The sequence below is a fragment of the Tachysurus fulvidraco genome, chromosome 10, assembly GCF_022655615.1.
Source record: "Tachysurus fulvidraco isolate hzauxx_2018 chromosome 10, HZAU_PFXX_2.0, whole genome shotgun sequence".
NCBI lineage: Eukaryota > Metazoa > Chordata > Actinopteri > Siluriformes > Bagridae > Tachysurus > Tachysurus fulvidraco.
The window spans coordinates 19,724,578-19,740,956 of record NC_062527.1 but is presented as its reverse complement, the minus strand read 5'-3'; the positions used below and the strand labels follow the sequence as shown (position 1 = coordinate 19,740,956).

At 40.8% G+C, this 16,379-nt stretch overlaps 1 protein-coding gene across 2 annotated transcripts in view; it reads right to left on the bottom strand.

Annotated features, from left to right (window-relative positions):
- Positions 1–16,379, bottom strand: part of nsd1a (nuclear receptor binding SET domain protein 1a) — a 29,294-nt gene that overhangs the window by 8,062 nt on the left and 4,853 nt on the right. Inside the window, exons 3-15 of one of the 2 annotated variants that reach the window (XM_027163443.2) lie at positions 16,122–16,263; positions 15,767–15,933; positions 13,802–15,617; positions 8,376–8,488; positions 6,980–7,220; positions 6,766–6,857; positions 6,620–6,676; positions 6,099–6,147; positions 5,825–5,982; positions 4,688–4,819; positions 4,428–4,551; positions 593–793; positions 227–406 (exon numbers count right to left, since the gene is read on the bottom strand). In XM_027163443.2, the coding sequence (XP_027019244.2) occupies positions 227–406; positions 593–793; positions 4,428–4,551; positions 4,688–4,819; positions 5,825–5,982; positions 6,099–6,147; positions 6,620–6,676; positions 6,766–6,857; positions 6,980–7,220; positions 8,376–8,488; positions 13,802–15,617; positions 15,767–15,933; positions 16,122–16,263 (3,472 nt within the window). The remainder of the gene's footprint in view (positions 1–226; positions 407–592; positions 794–4,427; positions 4,552–4,687; positions 4,820–5,824; positions 5,983–6,098; positions 6,148–6,619; positions 6,677–6,765; positions 6,858–6,979; positions 7,221–8,375; positions 8,489–13,801; positions 15,618–15,766; positions 15,934–16,121; positions 16,264–16,379) is intronic. The other variant, XM_047819291.1, reaches the window with a different exon arrangement.

Below are 16,379 nucleotides of genomic sequence, written 5' to 3'. Positions count from 1 at the left end.
ACTGCAAAAATCAATTCATTTTAACGACACCTTAACTGGATTCATAATAATACCTAGTATGCTAGTTTCTTCATTTCTTTTTTTCTGTCTGTCAAATTTTTCAGATATTTTAAGATCTTATACTATATGCAGGTTCAAATGTGCTTAAGTCAAACCAACATGATTTGATAAGCAGAGCTTAAAGCTTGAAAGCAGCTCTTTAGTGTAGCAGTGTGTGAGGTGAGACCTTCAGAGCAGACGAAACACCAGCTGACGTTGATGTGCTCGTGGTTCTTGCAGCCTTTGCGGGGGGTGAAATGGTTGGGACACAGGAAGCTGTTGTTGGCCAGAGGAACACTGCCGGCAGCCATACAGTAGTCATTTGCATGGTAAGCCACTGGACAGCGCACACAGCGGGTCAGGCGACCTGTAAAAGGCAGGCACACACACACACACACACACACACACACACACACACACACACACACACACACACACACACACACACACACACACACTGCTGGTTCAGATGAATATGAATCTTTATGATTTCCACCTACAGTCCCTCAGTGTTATATACAATGTATTTACCCCGCCTGACTTGACGACTCACCCTTAGAGCTGGAGGGGTTTGTGGGGTTGGTGATATAGCAGGACAGACAGAAGTGCAGCGAGCAGCGAAAGCCTCGGTTCTGTTGGACAGTGGGGGCGAATTTCATTATACATGACATGTGGTAGAACTTCCCACACACCGGGATCATACAGCGGCGGACGTCTTCGCCCGGCTGCTTACACACAAAGCATGTGTGCACACCTTGATGAGAGAGACAGAGAGACAGAGAGAGGGAGACAGACAGAGAGAGAGAGAGGCAGAGAGACAGAGAGAGAGACAGAGAGAGGAACGGAGAGGTTAGCATTAAAAAGCTAGTAATAATACATCTATGACAGGAAGTGAAATAGACAATAAATGTTTTTGTAAAAAAGAAAAAAAAAGAAAACAAAAAAAAAGCTTTTTACCAGTGATAGTGAACACGGCATGAATCTACTCACTAAAACAGGGCACATTGTACGCACTTATGTTCATGTTATGTTTTTTACCTGCATGTTCTTACCAATACACATTTAAAAGGAATATTCCTGTATATAACCTCACATGGTTCTATCAGTCGCTTCATGGAGAACATTTGGAAGGTTTCACTGAAAAGAAGCCAATGGGGATCTTTGAACCCAAGTCTGATGGTAGTTTCTTAGAATAATTTAGAGGATATTTATATTCTTCTTTTTCTTCTTCTTAGACAGTAAAATTCAACAAACAAACACTGCATGAAGTGTTTTGTCACTTCGCTTCACTACATTTTGGAATCACTTCAAGCATTAAATCAGTTCTTGGATCTTTTTTTAAAAATACATCGCTCATATACGCATCATTTCAAAGCATCTGCACGGAGATAAAGCTCCAAAAGTAATGGCACCCACTTCACTTTACACATTCTTTTGAATTACATATATATCTCAGGGTAAGAGGGAGGTATAAATCAAGACTATTTTCACTTCTGGCACCGAGGCGGAGGAATGAACTTCCGCTAGATGTCTGAACAACTGAGACATCTTCAAAAGTCGGGTGAGACCTACCTCGTCCTGAAACACTTGATCTACAGCTTATTTTCCCTGTTTGTTTTACGTATTTAAAAAAAAATACATTTAAGTTGCAGGTTGATGGTATTCTAAGTCTGTAACCTAATGAACCAGTGGAAATGAATTCAACAATAGTGACTTTAAAACACTTTTGTACGCCACTCTAGATACAGATGTTTGCCAAATGCAGTAAATGTAAATGTAAAAATGTGCCGTTTTAATAGTTTAATAGCTTCCCCGCTCTCCAAAGGTTCCACATAGGACCATTTTTGGGGGGAGAAAATGTTCTATTGACCAAGTAAAGAAACCCAGAATTGTATATAAATCTCCAAGGAACCACTTTTTTTCATTAAGACTGTAGGGTTAAAAGAGATTCTTTAGATGCAATATGGTATCCTGCAAGGATCTATTCTAAGCCCTGTATTTCTTTCCTCCTTATATTGAATCACTTGGGCGTGTAATGTGCAAGCATTCTGTCATTGTTTGCTTCTACATTCAACAGCAGAAATTCGAAGAGAGATTTTTTTTGCTCTTCCAACAAAAAAAATCCTGAACAGATGCTGCATTGGAATAAGAGTAAAACTAGTAAGCTTGTACATTTATGACCTCAACATTTTAGCGACAGACAACGGAAGCCAAAAGAGATTTATAAAAATTAAACTATGAAAGGTTCTGTTTTCTGTCAGACTTGTTAATCATCCAGTTGTAGTGAATCATTCTAAAACGATTCAGGTCAGAAGGGAGAACATATCATTTCTTAAACTGCTCTCACAGACTACGGGAATTACCGAAAAAATGTTTTCCACTACGAAGTTGGACATGAATGACTCCTCAACTGAAACTGAGATTATTCTGATCACTGACTTTTCGAATCCTAAACTTTCAACCAGGCAGAGGAAAGTACCGTTTCTACTCAAAATAACATTTTCTCTAATGTTTTTTGGTTATATTCATTTACACATATTAGCAACTGTTCTATGTGTGTTGTGTTGTACGTTTTAAAATCATGAAACTACCTGGGAAAATAGAGGAGATGGGCTAGATATGTATCAAAATGAAGATCTGGGGTCGTATTCTTAAAGATTCTAAGGGCCTTTTTACACCTGGTCACTTTGTGTGTTGTCTCTGATCCGATAGCTATCTGATTTTTTAAAATTGTTCCGTTTACATTAGGCCACATAAGTGCGTCTTTGTCGAATCAGATACCGATCTGATCTTTCTACTCCCGCCCAATATGCAAATATATTTGACCTCATTTCCGGGCTAATTGAAATGGAACACGCTTTGGTGTGTGGTTGCTACAAAAAACAGCATTTACTGTTTGCTGCATTTTCGCTGGAGGCAGCAGCGCATTTTAAGACCAAACGAGACGCCTGGGTGAAAGATCGGAGCCAGCGCTGGTCGGAAAACTGACGTATGTGGCTTGAACAACCACATGCATTTACACCTGTCCAGTTTCATCTGAAATGCATCCCAGACCACCTCCTGAAGGGGTTTGTACCATCAGATTTAGATCCGTCTCGAAACCGTTTGGGAGGGCATTTAGACCTGGTATTTTTACCATCGGATAGCTATCTGATCACAGAAAACACATGAAGTGACCAGGTGTAAAAACCCCCTTAATGTAATGTGTCTCTATGACATTTCTGAGATGGTTACATTTACATTACATTTATAATATACAGATGTTAATCCCTACATGAACGTAATCTTTATACGATATAGTCTCAAATATCTTAACATAGAGACAAAGTGAAGGCTTTTAGATCAGATCTTAAAAGCACTCCTATTTTTATTTTTTATTGAACAACCAATCACAGTCTTCAAAAGAATGTGTCACCTAGGAACGTGTTAAGGTCCGCCTCCTCTCTAAGATAAACGTTGTTATATGTTCCTTGTTCAGAGTTTGGTCCTGAATCTCTCTTCAGATAAGATTCTAGTTAGAAATTTTTAAGCTGAATTAGGAGCTCTCTGAGATCATTCTTAGAATCTTTATGAATACAGGCCCTGATTTGGCTGTTATAAATAAACAGATAATGATTAATGTGTAGATAAATATATGGTTACATACTTGAGTGTGTATATATCAATATATATATATATATATATATATATATATATATATATATATATATATATATATATATATATATATATATATATATATACTTGCAAATGCGCATGTATTTGGTTTAATATGCATAAACATAATGAAGGGCAATAAATATATATTTTATTTCCTTAAAAAAAACAAAGTTTGCGTATAATAAAACACTTGAAATGATTGTCATTGTATGTAAATTGAAATATGTTATATGACTGTACTCATTTATTCATTCATTCATTTTCTACCGCTTACCCAAACTTCTCGGGTCACGGGGAGCCTGTGCCTATCTCAGGCGTCATCCGGCATCGAGGCAGGATACACCCTGGGCGGAGTGCCAACCCATCACAGGGCACACACACTCTCATTCACTCACACACTCACACACTACGGACAATTTTCCAGACATGCCAATCAACCTACCATGCATGTCTTTGGACCGGGGGAGGAAACCGGAACACCCGGAGGAAACCCCAGAGGCACGGGGAGAACATGCAAACTCCACACACACAATGCGGAGGCGGGAATCGAACCCGCAACCCTGGAGGTGTGAGGCGAATGTGCTAACCACTAAGCTACCGTGCCCCCCAACTGTACTCATAATGCACAAAAAATAATAACAATAATAAACAATGGCTCAGTATGTGTGAACACAAACTACTCATAACTAACACTTCAGTAGTAAGGAGTAGGATCATTGGGAGCTCACCAGCAGTGCACTCCTGACAGATGAAGCGTCCTTTAGGAGTCTCGCTGAGGCCGATACACTGTAGGTGAAACGCTCCACAGCACTGTCCCTCACACAGCAGCAGCTCACCTGTCTTCTCACACACCTAGAAAAAATAAACACACACCAGTCATAAAAACACCCCTGGAAGAGTCATTACAGCTACAGATCTATCACATCGTACACGTTAAGCCTGTTAGACTACTCATTATTTGCTCCACTTTCATGAGGTGATGGTATACCTGACACACGTTCTCCTTCAGTGAGGCTCCGCCTCCTTTCTCTGATGCCTTTTTACCGTTAGACAGACCTGTTTCAGGAGATAATGAGTCTCTGGTCTGGACCACGCTTTCGTTCAGAACTGGAACAAACACCTGTAGAGAGATCACAGAGATCACGAGGGAGCAGAATAAAACACTTCCATCATCTTTATTTTCTCTAAAGGTCTGTGAATCATAGCCAGAGTACCTGGGATTTATTTAGGTACATCATTAACAAAAGGTTCATATTTTCTATCAAGTTATTGTCCCATTTGTGGACAGAAAATTGAGTTTCCTCCTGCTTTAATGTGTCCATGTTGATGATTGAATGTCTGTGTCACGTCTCACTCCACACTGGTGATATGAAACTCGTATCAAAGTAGAAGATCAGGATTTTAAGAATTTATAGTGTTTTATAAGTATTTCTGATTTGCCAGTATATAAATACTGATTTATTTCAGTATTTTCTGATTTCTCTGAAGAGATATATATAATCTTCAAAGTAAATGGTGACATCAAACCCATTTCTGCTCTCTGAGATGCTTACAAACGATTCCTTGGTGCATCTCAATGCTTGAAAGTGCTATCGTCGACCACTGTAAATTCTGTGCACGTTTAAAGTGTAAGTGTAATAATGTGCACGAAACTTCTTAATCCTTGGTGATTGTTACTTGACAGACTGTATGAACATGATCCCTATGTCATATTGTAGGATCTCGGTGGTCATCATAAATCAAAATGGCAGGTAGCAGCAAACAAAAACAATGTGTAGCGTTCGTTTATTTTATTACAATCCTTGATGATGAAAACAGAGAAAAACTATCATAACGTGTGTAGAGCACGTCATGGCTTGGCATGCATCATCCGGTTCGGTTCTTTGTTTGACCCTATCATAGGAGATGTCACAAGTGCCTGAAATGCTTTTAATCGGCCATTAATCGGCTGTCGGTGACCATGACAACACAGACCATGACAGATTTTACCCTAGGATTCTAAAAATCTTTTAGGATTTTCTCAGACGATTAAATCGTGGCCAAAATAGAAAGGCTTTATCCCAACAGAGGGAAAACCACACGTCTCACACTGAAACAAGTGACTCATTTTATATCGGTTTCTCACCGGCGTGTGTAAAGGTCCCGAGCTGTCACGTAGTTTCCTCTCGGGTGGTTTGGGCTCAGCTGGACTGCACTTCTCTCCTGGCATTTGGCTCTGGAAGACGCTAGGCGTTGCAGACTGATTTAATGGCGTCTGTGCGTCACCCGGTCTGGGTGTTATACCTTCAGACAAGAGATAAACTCAACCCATTCAAATGTGGCAGGAGATAAGAAAGAAAGATCTACAAAGGCTAAGATTTGTTAACACAAAAGAAAAGAGTAACACTGTGAGTGCTCACCTGATTTAGAAGAAGGGCTGGACAGAGTGGTTCCAGGCACTTCGTTTATCTAAATAAAAAAAGCGTAATGTCTTTACCGGCCAATCTATTGCTCTCGAAAACTTTTCTTTATAAAGAGTCAAAAAGGTCGAAACAGATGGTTTGGCCAGATGTCTAATTAAACCCTTTAAGCTTGTAGCTGTGATACAAAACTATGCAACTTTTAAACTTTTGATGTCAATTTCTCCGCAATTTAGACATCTATCCATCTCTCCACTATTACCCAGCTATGAACCAGGAAGACGACCACAAGCTTCCTGTGAGACAAATAAGTCCAAACAAGTGCATCTTTTCATACTGCTGCTCATGCTGGGCAGTTGAACTAAAGCGCTATCTGCCCTCTTTCACATACATAAGCTCACAAATGCCCATGATTGACTAGCGCCTCGCTGCCTAGCGCCTAGTTTTGCTCTTCCAGTGACTGACAGCAGCGTCGTCGGGACTCAGACTCACGTTTCCGACTTTCCGTTTAAAAACGTTACCTGCACATCTTTGACCACTGCTTCCTCTGACCAATGACTCTGCTGCTTAGACTCCTTCTTTAACAGAGAAAAGAAATACAGACGATTAATTCCCTTAACGACTCGTCGACTCTTTTTAAAACGTTTGCTGTGGGCAAACTTTTCACCTTCTTCTTTGGGATCCTGAGAATCTCATCCTCACCAGTCGAGTCCATTACTTTATGCGTGATCTTCCGTGTCTTTTTTCTTTCTGAAGATGCTGTAAGATCAAGAGTGAGTATATTAACACTATCATTATCACACAGCACACCTGGAGTGCTCCTGCATAAATAAAAAAACAAACAAACAAATAAATAAAAATTTTTAAAAAACAACACTTGCCTGTTTTCTTTTCAACCGACTTTTCAACTGCCTGTACCACAGGAGGTTTATGAAGCGTCGATAAAGGTGTCGAAGGAAGAACGTCTTCTGCTTCATCTAGACCAAGCTGACGTTCGTGCTGTGATGGTTCCGTTTTCCAAGACTCCGAAGTCTGACCTGCGGTTAAGCTCAAACCGTCAACCTCTGGAGGTTTCGGGATCTGATCACACGTGCTGACATTAGTGTTATTAATCGAAGACACCTGTGGGGAAATGTGACAATGTACATCTTAGAAAATTATAGTATAAAAGTATGTGTCAAAGTAAAACTGTAGCTTTTAATTTATATAATGATATTTCATTAAACTTGCATTGCAACTTGTTTAGACCTTTAACCATCTGTTGGGTAAACAGCCTCCTTACTCAATGTACTGTAGACTATAAAGCAAAGAAAATTAATAATACTTAAAATTAAAAGATTTTTTTTTTCTTAAAATTGATAACTAGTGACGTGAAATACGGCTAAGTACGGTGACCCATACTTAGAATTTGTTCTCTGCATTTAACCCATCCAAAGTGCGCACACACACACAAACACACACACACACACACACACACACACACACACACACAGCAGTGAACACACACACACCGTGAACACACACCCAGAGCAGCCATTTATGCTGCGGCGCCCGGGGAGCAGTTGGGAGGGGGGTTCGTTGCCTTGCTCAAGGGCACCTCAGTCGTGGCCGGCCCGAGACCCGAACCCACAACCTTAGGGTTACGAGTCAGACTCTTTAACCATTAGGCCATGAATTCCCCCAGTTTCCCCACGACTTCCCCCAATGTTTACTGCAGGCTGAGAATCTTCAGAAACTACAGAAATCACAAACATCGCAGAAAAATCTGAAGGGTTTCCCAAACGGCTTCAAATCACTTTTTGCAACTATAAAACTAGAATCGGTATTACAATATAAAGTGTATGTAGATATAGACTGAAGTGTCATCTCTCATGAGAAAACGGATCTCGAGACGTCGGAGAGAAGGTCTGGATTAAAAGTTGTGAGGGTGAGGAACAAGACTGGTTTTGAGGCAACAACCGACAACAACTATACTGTACTTAGATATGGTTAGACATGATAGTGTGTCGTATGTGAAAAACAACATGTGAAAATGGTCGAAAACCTAAGTCGGCTTGAGTAGTGTTCAGACAGCAGGAGCTTGAGAACGTGGTGTTTTTGGAGTTTATTTTGTCATATAGACATTACTTCACATATTCCAACTTAGGAGGTTGGGGTCAGAGCACAGGGTCAGCCATGATACAGCACCACTGGAGCAGTGAGGGTCATATTCATATAAAGAAGAAATAAACAAAACACTGTTTACTTTTTTAGGAACAACACAGATGTAAAGCTTACAGTTCTGTAGGACTCAAGTGTTTTCTTCGTTTTCTTCTTCGAAATGAAGATTTGCTCATAGTCCTCGCTCCACTCGATCAGCCTCTTGCTTGGCTTCCGAAGTCTTTTGTTCTCTGAAATGAAAAATCGATTGATGCATCGCTAACAAATCAGACAAACGGCACGATGCGAAACCCTTCCTGTTCGACCAAAAAGTTTCAACTAGACCAGGAAGTTCCGATTAGTCTGTGTGTTGTTAAGTACAGAGTTTAAAAGTTCTTAGCCTTGTTGTTTTTTTCACTTTCCTGAAATGAATAAACACAAAGACTTTCCTGTGGTGGAAAACCTCTTGACCAGCACAAAATGTCTTACAGAAATCTCTTCTTATAGAATGAACCAATATTCTTCACCATTCGTTTTTGTTATTGACTTATTATTGCCGTTTCCATAGTCGAGAGTCGTGCAAACTCTTGCATAAACCTTCATGTGTCTAACAAGCTTCCTGACAGCTTTATACTGACATGATAATGTTGTAGACTGCTACATATCATGCTCAGATCAAATTAGGGAAATTTAAAGGCAGGGTCTCCGATTTTTGAAAGCCAACGTCGACATTTGAAATGACCAAAACAAACACGCCCCTAACCCAAATGGGTCCCACCCCTGTATTGATAGCTCCGCCCACACATACATACATAACCCAGGCAACTAATGGAAAGAAATGTGTCTTTATCATAGCTAAACGCTGTTACTACACAAAACGCGGTTGTAGCTGCCTCTCTACATTACTACGATAGAAAAGAGGTGTTATTTGTGTAGTAACAGCGTTTAGCTCAGGAGTTATTGACTCGGGAAACTCCAACCTGTGAATATGTGGCCGACTTCCTGCTCCTTCAGTTCTCTCCAGCGCTGGAAAGCTGATCCTATATTAACACGTCCTACTTCTTGCCTTATCGTAAGTCTTTCTTCTCTTTCTTTCTTTGTTTTTATCCTCCATGTCAATGTTAAAACCGCTTTCTGCTAATGTCACACTCTCGAACACTCTCTCCGCCACATATTGACAAGCCCCGCCCCTTTCTGCTCATTGGCTACACGTTTGTTTGATTTTTGTTTTGATTTTTGTTTATTATTCGGCCTGACTCAGTTTACTGAAGCATGCGCAATGTCCTTTCTTTCAAGCTAGCACTAGTTAGCTAGCTAACTCTTCTGTACTAGAGCTAACCTTATTTAAAATGACTGAATTTCTGAATCGGTTTAGGACCAAAAAAGAAGGTTACTGCCGAGCAGGATCCTTGTCTCAGTGCAGTCAAAGGCAGTGTTTTACAGGTTTATTTTAAAAGTCCTGACCCAGTTCATAATATCAGGTTTTGTGGATGAAAATATTTCACTCGTCTCTCCGACGTGAACAAGCTACCTCACCGCAAGACTAACTAAATTATTTACCTTTAACAAATATATGTATGTGCTAATTAAATAACCATTAAATTTTCAGTACCCATGATGATAGGAAAACCAAAAAAAAAAACTATACCCTGCATAAATAACACCATAAAAGCTGAAAAGTGTAAATGTGAAGAGTGTGTGAAGTGTTTTTCACCTTTTTTCTACAATGCTCTCAGACACAATTTTCATTCTCCAGCAATTTCTTTCAGACAACTTTTAACCCTTTCTTTTTGCTTCTAATGGGATCGGATATAATGAGTGTGTTGTGAGCCGTAAGGTTTCGCTGATAGACTTTTGGTTGCAAAACAAATTAAGAGGACTCATACTGGATCTTGTGAGTTTAAAACTCTTGTAATTCTGTCAATATTCGTCACTGACCTTTTGATCGTTTCTTTGTAAACCTTTTCTGATCTCTTTATTAACCAGATAACTCTATATTTAATGCCTTGAATGTTTTAAATTGATTGTGGATTTTTATAAAAAAAATACATGCATCTGTATTCAGGTCTACATAAGTACTTTTTTACAGACCTCCAATTATCGTTATCCTAAACCCTGCTTTTACCGCCAGGATAAAGAAACTTCTCTACATGTGTAGACATGTACAATGTAGAAGCAGGGTTATAAAGCATGTCTTTTTACTCAGGGTTAAGAAGCAGGATCAGCACGGCTTCTACAGTGTTAAATCCACGTGCTGAACGTCTACAGTGTGAAACGATGCGTTGTTAAGGCTAAGGCTAGTCACTTAGCAACAAACATGAAAAGCGTGTGAAAACCTCATAGCAGTTGAAAACCAAAACGATTAAATACGACAAGCTGATAAAGCTAGGAAAAATATTAATACCTGCTCGGGCGCAGAACGGCAGACCTGAGTTTTTTTCTTCGCTAATGTGAAAGCGCGAGACGAGCCGTTATTTAAAGCTTTTCATTTTATCCAATCATGGTTGTTGATATGCAGATATACAAATAAGGATTACATTAAATCAGGGTTTGGGAATGTACAGAATGAAATGTCTCAATAGACAGGATTAATTATTTGTTAAATACATTTCACACTGCTTATACTTTAAACAAGTAACCAAATAACCCATGATTTCCTTTACCCAGAGTTTACTATGACCCGGAGTTATGATTCTAAATATATTTTAATGCATTTTCACTTCTTCATCTCTTGAAATGTTTGGTCAGCCTCTTATAAAAACATGAGAATTTTAGGAAAGACAGTTAAACAGAATTCGCTACGTTTAATTGAAAGGGAAAGTCAGGAACATTGCAGCTAGTCAAGGTTAACTATTTCACACGAGGCTGCTCGACTGTTTATAATCTGTTTATAGCAAACACATCAATGGTGTCTGATTTCCATAACAGCACGGCTGTTGAAAGTTGTAGCGGGCTAAATGTATTGTCGAAGAGAGACGTTTTTTCTGGACTAGGCTCGTGTTGTTAGGAAGCTCCGGTGAATTCTGTCTATTAGTTATGGAGATCAGGTTTTTATCGATTGATCAGGATGATTTATCAAGAGACTGGAAGTGGAAAAGGAACATCGGCAGACAGCCTGTTATTTTCTTTCCTAATGTTTTCATGAACATGATGTTTTTTCTATCTTTGTCATATGGAGGAGTAAGGATTTAAACTGATGTTATTAAAGGGTGTGGTTAGGCATGCGGCTGGATTAACCAATCAAATAATCTTGTCTTATTCCCTTTAGTGTAAACAATGCAGGACAATGATGTTGTAAAATAAAAATTTCGGTGTAGAAATAATGAGCCGGCCAAAAGAAGCTGGAGCAAAAATATTTTCTGTATTCTCTAGAGCTTTTCATTACTGAACCTTCGCACCCTGGACACAACCTATTTCAGCTCCTCCCTTCTGGCAGGTGCTACAGAGCTTTGTTTAATAAAACTGCCAGACACAGGAACAGTTTCTTTCCCAGACAATCACCCTGATTAACAACTCACCATAATTATATTCCCTGCTTCATATCTATAAGTACTATCTATCAGAACTGTCAGTCATCACATCATCTGATGTTACACACACTACTGCTGCTATATATTGTACAAAAGCATAATATTGCACAATACTGTTATTTGCACTACCGTGCACTTCTCACACTTTATGTACATAACTGACCTGTCATATACTCTGTATTCATATATAATACTCATACTGTCTGTATTGTATCACTATTGTATCATTATCTTGTATAGTCTGTATTGCCTTGTCTTGTATAGTATAGTGTTATTTGTTATGTCTGTATTGTCTTGTATAGTATAGTATAGTGTTATTTGTTATGTCTGTATTGTCTTGTATAGTATAGTATAGTGTTATTTGTTATGTCTGTACTTTTGAGAGTCACAAACAGCTGGAACCAAATTCCTTCTGTGTGTCACACACTTGTCCAATAAACCTGATTCTGATTCTTATCAAATAGTTCCCTGGGTGACTGGAAACTCCAGCTAACCAGAATCCTGGGTTCTGTAATCTGAGGTTTCACACAGCTCATATTTTTACCCAGGGTTAACAATGAATCCTGACTCTTCATAAGCACGTGGGAGCGTGGGGGTAAAGTAATTATTACCAGAGCTTCTCTGTGATTTTAGTCCCGTCCGAATGTGCCATCTCGGTAATCATTACGGACAATAGCACCATTCGGACGGGACTAGTTCTACGTGGAGACGTGGGGGTAAAGTAATTATTACCAGAGCTTCTCTGTGATTTTAGTCCCGTCCGAATGTGCCATCTCGGTAATCATTACGGACAATGTCAGTAAAGATTACGGAGACTTTTACCTTCTGTAAAAAGGTCCGGAAAAATTACCTCAGGTAATACTAATCCCATCTGAAAAGACACGCTGTAAATATGTACGGTAAAATTCAGTCATTTCCTGTTTAAAAGTAGTTTTTGGCGCGTTTTGCAAGCATGGAGGCGCTTGAAACAGGAAGCAACGTCATACGCACATGACGACAAGGAGGTTACTGTGGTGCGTAAAGCGAGCTTCTCCTCCCACTTCTGCTAGTTTTACTGAGATGTCTTGTCCCGTGTGAATTGGCCAATTAATATTACAGACGTCCTGAGGTAAAATTGCATTACTCCACGTCCCCACGTGGAACTAGTCCCGTCCGAATACTGCTAATGTCAGTAAAGATTACGGCAACTTTTACCTTCTGTAAAAAGGTCCGGAAAAATTACCTCAGGTAATACTAATCCCGTCCGAATAGACCCGCTGTAAATATGTACGGTAAAATTCCATCATTTCCTGTTTAAAAGTAGTTTTTGGCGTGTTTTGCAAGCATGGAGGTGCAATGTTGTCTGTTTTGCACATGATAACAGGAAGCAACGTCATACGCACATGACGACAAGGGGGTTACTGTGGTGCATAAAGCGAGTTACCCCTCCCACTTCTGCTAGTTTTACTGAGATGTCTTGTCCCGTGTGAATTGGCCAATTAATATTACAGACGTCCTGAGGTAAAATTGCATTACTCCACGTCCCCACGTAGAACTAATCCCGTCCGAATAGTGCTATTGTCCGTAATGATTACCGAGATGGCACATCCGGACGGGACTAAAATCACCGAGAAGCTGTGGTAATAATTACTTTACCCCCATGCCCCTGCGTAAAACTAATCCCGTCCGAATAGTGCTATAATCTGAGGTTTCACACTGATTTTTCCTAAACCCTGGGGTAACAAGATTGGATGATTCCTACATGTGACCACTTTAAATAACGACTTGTCTTACACTTTACCATCGGTAAGAGAAAAAGTCTTGGTCTGCCGTTCTGGGCCAGTTATCTTATAACATTGAGCTGAAACATTCTAACACAACATCATTTCATACTGAACAAGTTTGGCACCGCGACGTGAAGTGCACACTGCAAGTGCCTCGTCCCAGATGATGTTGCTCCTACTACAAGTCACCCATCTTTCTTTTACGGACAAGCTCAGGTTTTTGGCTATGTAATAGCATTACATTTATTTGACCCAGATCTTTCACACTTACCAGCGCTATCCTTCTTCTCTGTAGCATTGACCTGAGGGCTCTGGTGGCTCTCTTCAATTACTCCATTGAGTCTGGCAGGAGGTAGGACCCTGTCCTGCACAGTCATGCTGCTCTGATCACCCTTTGGCTTTGCCCTTTGCTCAATCTCAGGCTCGAACGTCTGCCAGCGCTTCTTCGGTGCGACCGCCGACATCGCACCCTTCCCAGTGCTATCAAATCCAGAATCTGTACTGGAAGTTGAGAGCTTCTCTGTCTGCACTGTTCTCGGAGTAACCACATCTAAAATGTTCTGTCTTTTTAGGTCTGAAACCAAAGGAAGCAAACTATTCACAACATCATGTTTTTGAGCCTCCTTTTTTCCTGTGGACTTCGGTTTAGATTTGTTTGGTTTCAGGCTGATCCGTGCTTTTCCCTGCGGCCTGTTCTTTACCCAAGGAGTCTGACTATCGTTCTTGTGAAGTCTGTCGGGAGCGGTGGGTTCAAGGTTGGGCTGTGAGGGAAGGAGTGAGGGTTCTTGCTTGATAAGGGCAGATGGAGAGGTAGGGGGCAGAGTCAGTGGCTTTCCCTCCTTTTCCCGGTTGTCGTGCAAACCCTTCAACAGCATAAGGTAGTTTGTGAATCTGTAGTTGGAGTTGTGATCGTCGTCTAAATTACACTCATCTTTGATTACAGAGTGTAAAGAGAGGTCTTTAGGTTCCCGGAAAGTATCCAAGGGTGAAGGCGATGGGGATGAAACAGAGGAAGAGGAGGAATAAGAAATGCTTGATTCTTTCTTGATTTTTAAACCAGCTACTGGCAATTCCACAGGACTAACGGTGGAATCTTTACCTTTGAGCTGAGACCCGTTCCGAGCGGACTCCCTGCTGGACCGTATTCTTGTTAACTTGAGCAATGTCTTGTTTGCGAAGCGCTGAGAGGTCAGATCGACTACAGGTTCTGTTTTCACCTGCCATTGCTGTTCTGTCCGTTCGGATACGTCCAGGGAGGGAGAAAAGGAGTCATGCTCGTCAGACAGAGTCGGAGAAGACAATCGGGATTCATGGCTAGACTCAAGATCATCCTTCTCTTTGGATTTATCATAGTTTGCGAGGGCACGGGACATGAGGTCGCAACTCGCCGGCAAGTTGAAAGAGTGCATCTCGAACGTGCCATCTGATAATCCTTGAGAAGTGCTGCCCACGCTCCTGCCATTCGAAGTGGTGCACCTTTTGTTTCTGACTGCAGATTTGTTGTTCGCTTTGTGCTTTCTAAAAGCCGTCGTTTCTTTCTCCGTATTGCGAACCTTTCTCGTTTTTGTACTTGCACGTTCTGCCTTTGGTTCAGCGCAGAGTTCTTTATCCAACCCCGTAAGTTGCTCTTCTGAGCGTTTGGGGCACAGTATCCTGGGAACCGAATCGATGTCCGAGTAAGGGCAATCCCTGGAGTCAGACGCCGGATTGTTTGCGGGAGCAGCAGGAGGTTTTGTAATGTCCAGTGTGGGGCTTGACATCAGCTTGGAGAACAATTCGTCTTTGATTTTAACGGGACTTTTCAGCAGTGAGCTCTTTTTCCTTTTAGCAGGTGATTTCTTTTTGCTTCTCTCCGTAGTTTTGGGTGAATCGTCAAGGGTGTGGTTGTGTCCATTGGAGAAAACTGGAGTCTTTGAAGACAGATGAAGGTCGGAGAAGGTCGGAGAGGTGCACGTCCTATCCTCTGTACCCGGAGAGTGAATCTCTCTGACTGAGGGAAGTTGTAGTTTACTCCTGAGATACTCTGGTAGAGCTGCTTCTGCATCCAGCACACTGGCTTCCCACGCAGCTATCAAGTTCTTTGGAACCTGCAGCAAAAAAACACAGGAAAATAATAAAGCATTATATTACATTTGCAAAACAAATGGAGGACGAATTTTAAATAATACACTTTATAACATTTAGCGAATTTTAATAAAACAGTAGAACAGAAACGGGAACTGCAATAGGACATTACCATGTAACCCTTGTCTCTCTGTCTTCCTCGTCGCCTGATCATAGGAAGTTTCTCAAACTGCTGACCTCCTTCAAAAGCATACGTGGATTGCCCAGAAACCCAAGCATGGTCTACGATTTCGCCAAACGTCCTGACGAAATACATTCGACATGGTCTGCTGCTGGGCTCTGAAACATCAAATCATGTCCAGATCGTTTAGGGTTCTAAATTTGGATGTCATTTCTATATTCTCAAAATCACCACCATGGTGATAAAGATCCCTGTATCCCTTTGAGGTGTGTGAGAGTTTGCAACAGCAAACACGCACATTCTGGTCTGTTAGAGGTTTGTTGTTTTAACCAGCAGAAACACTAACCTTTCATCCTGGTGTGGCTCTCGGTCTCGGGGTCTATGGAGATGCGACAAGGCCACCAAGGCCTGCGGTTAAACTTGGCCCATACCACATCACCCACAGTAAACTTCACTTCTGGAAGAGGCTTCTTCTTTGGGCTGTCGGACTGGAGAAGAAAAAGTGGCAAATTATGACTTGTAAGCGTTATTAACAATAGCAGGTAGGTCGCGAGAGAGGACGGCACACTCAAACAGTTATTACATCATAATAACTACACTATAA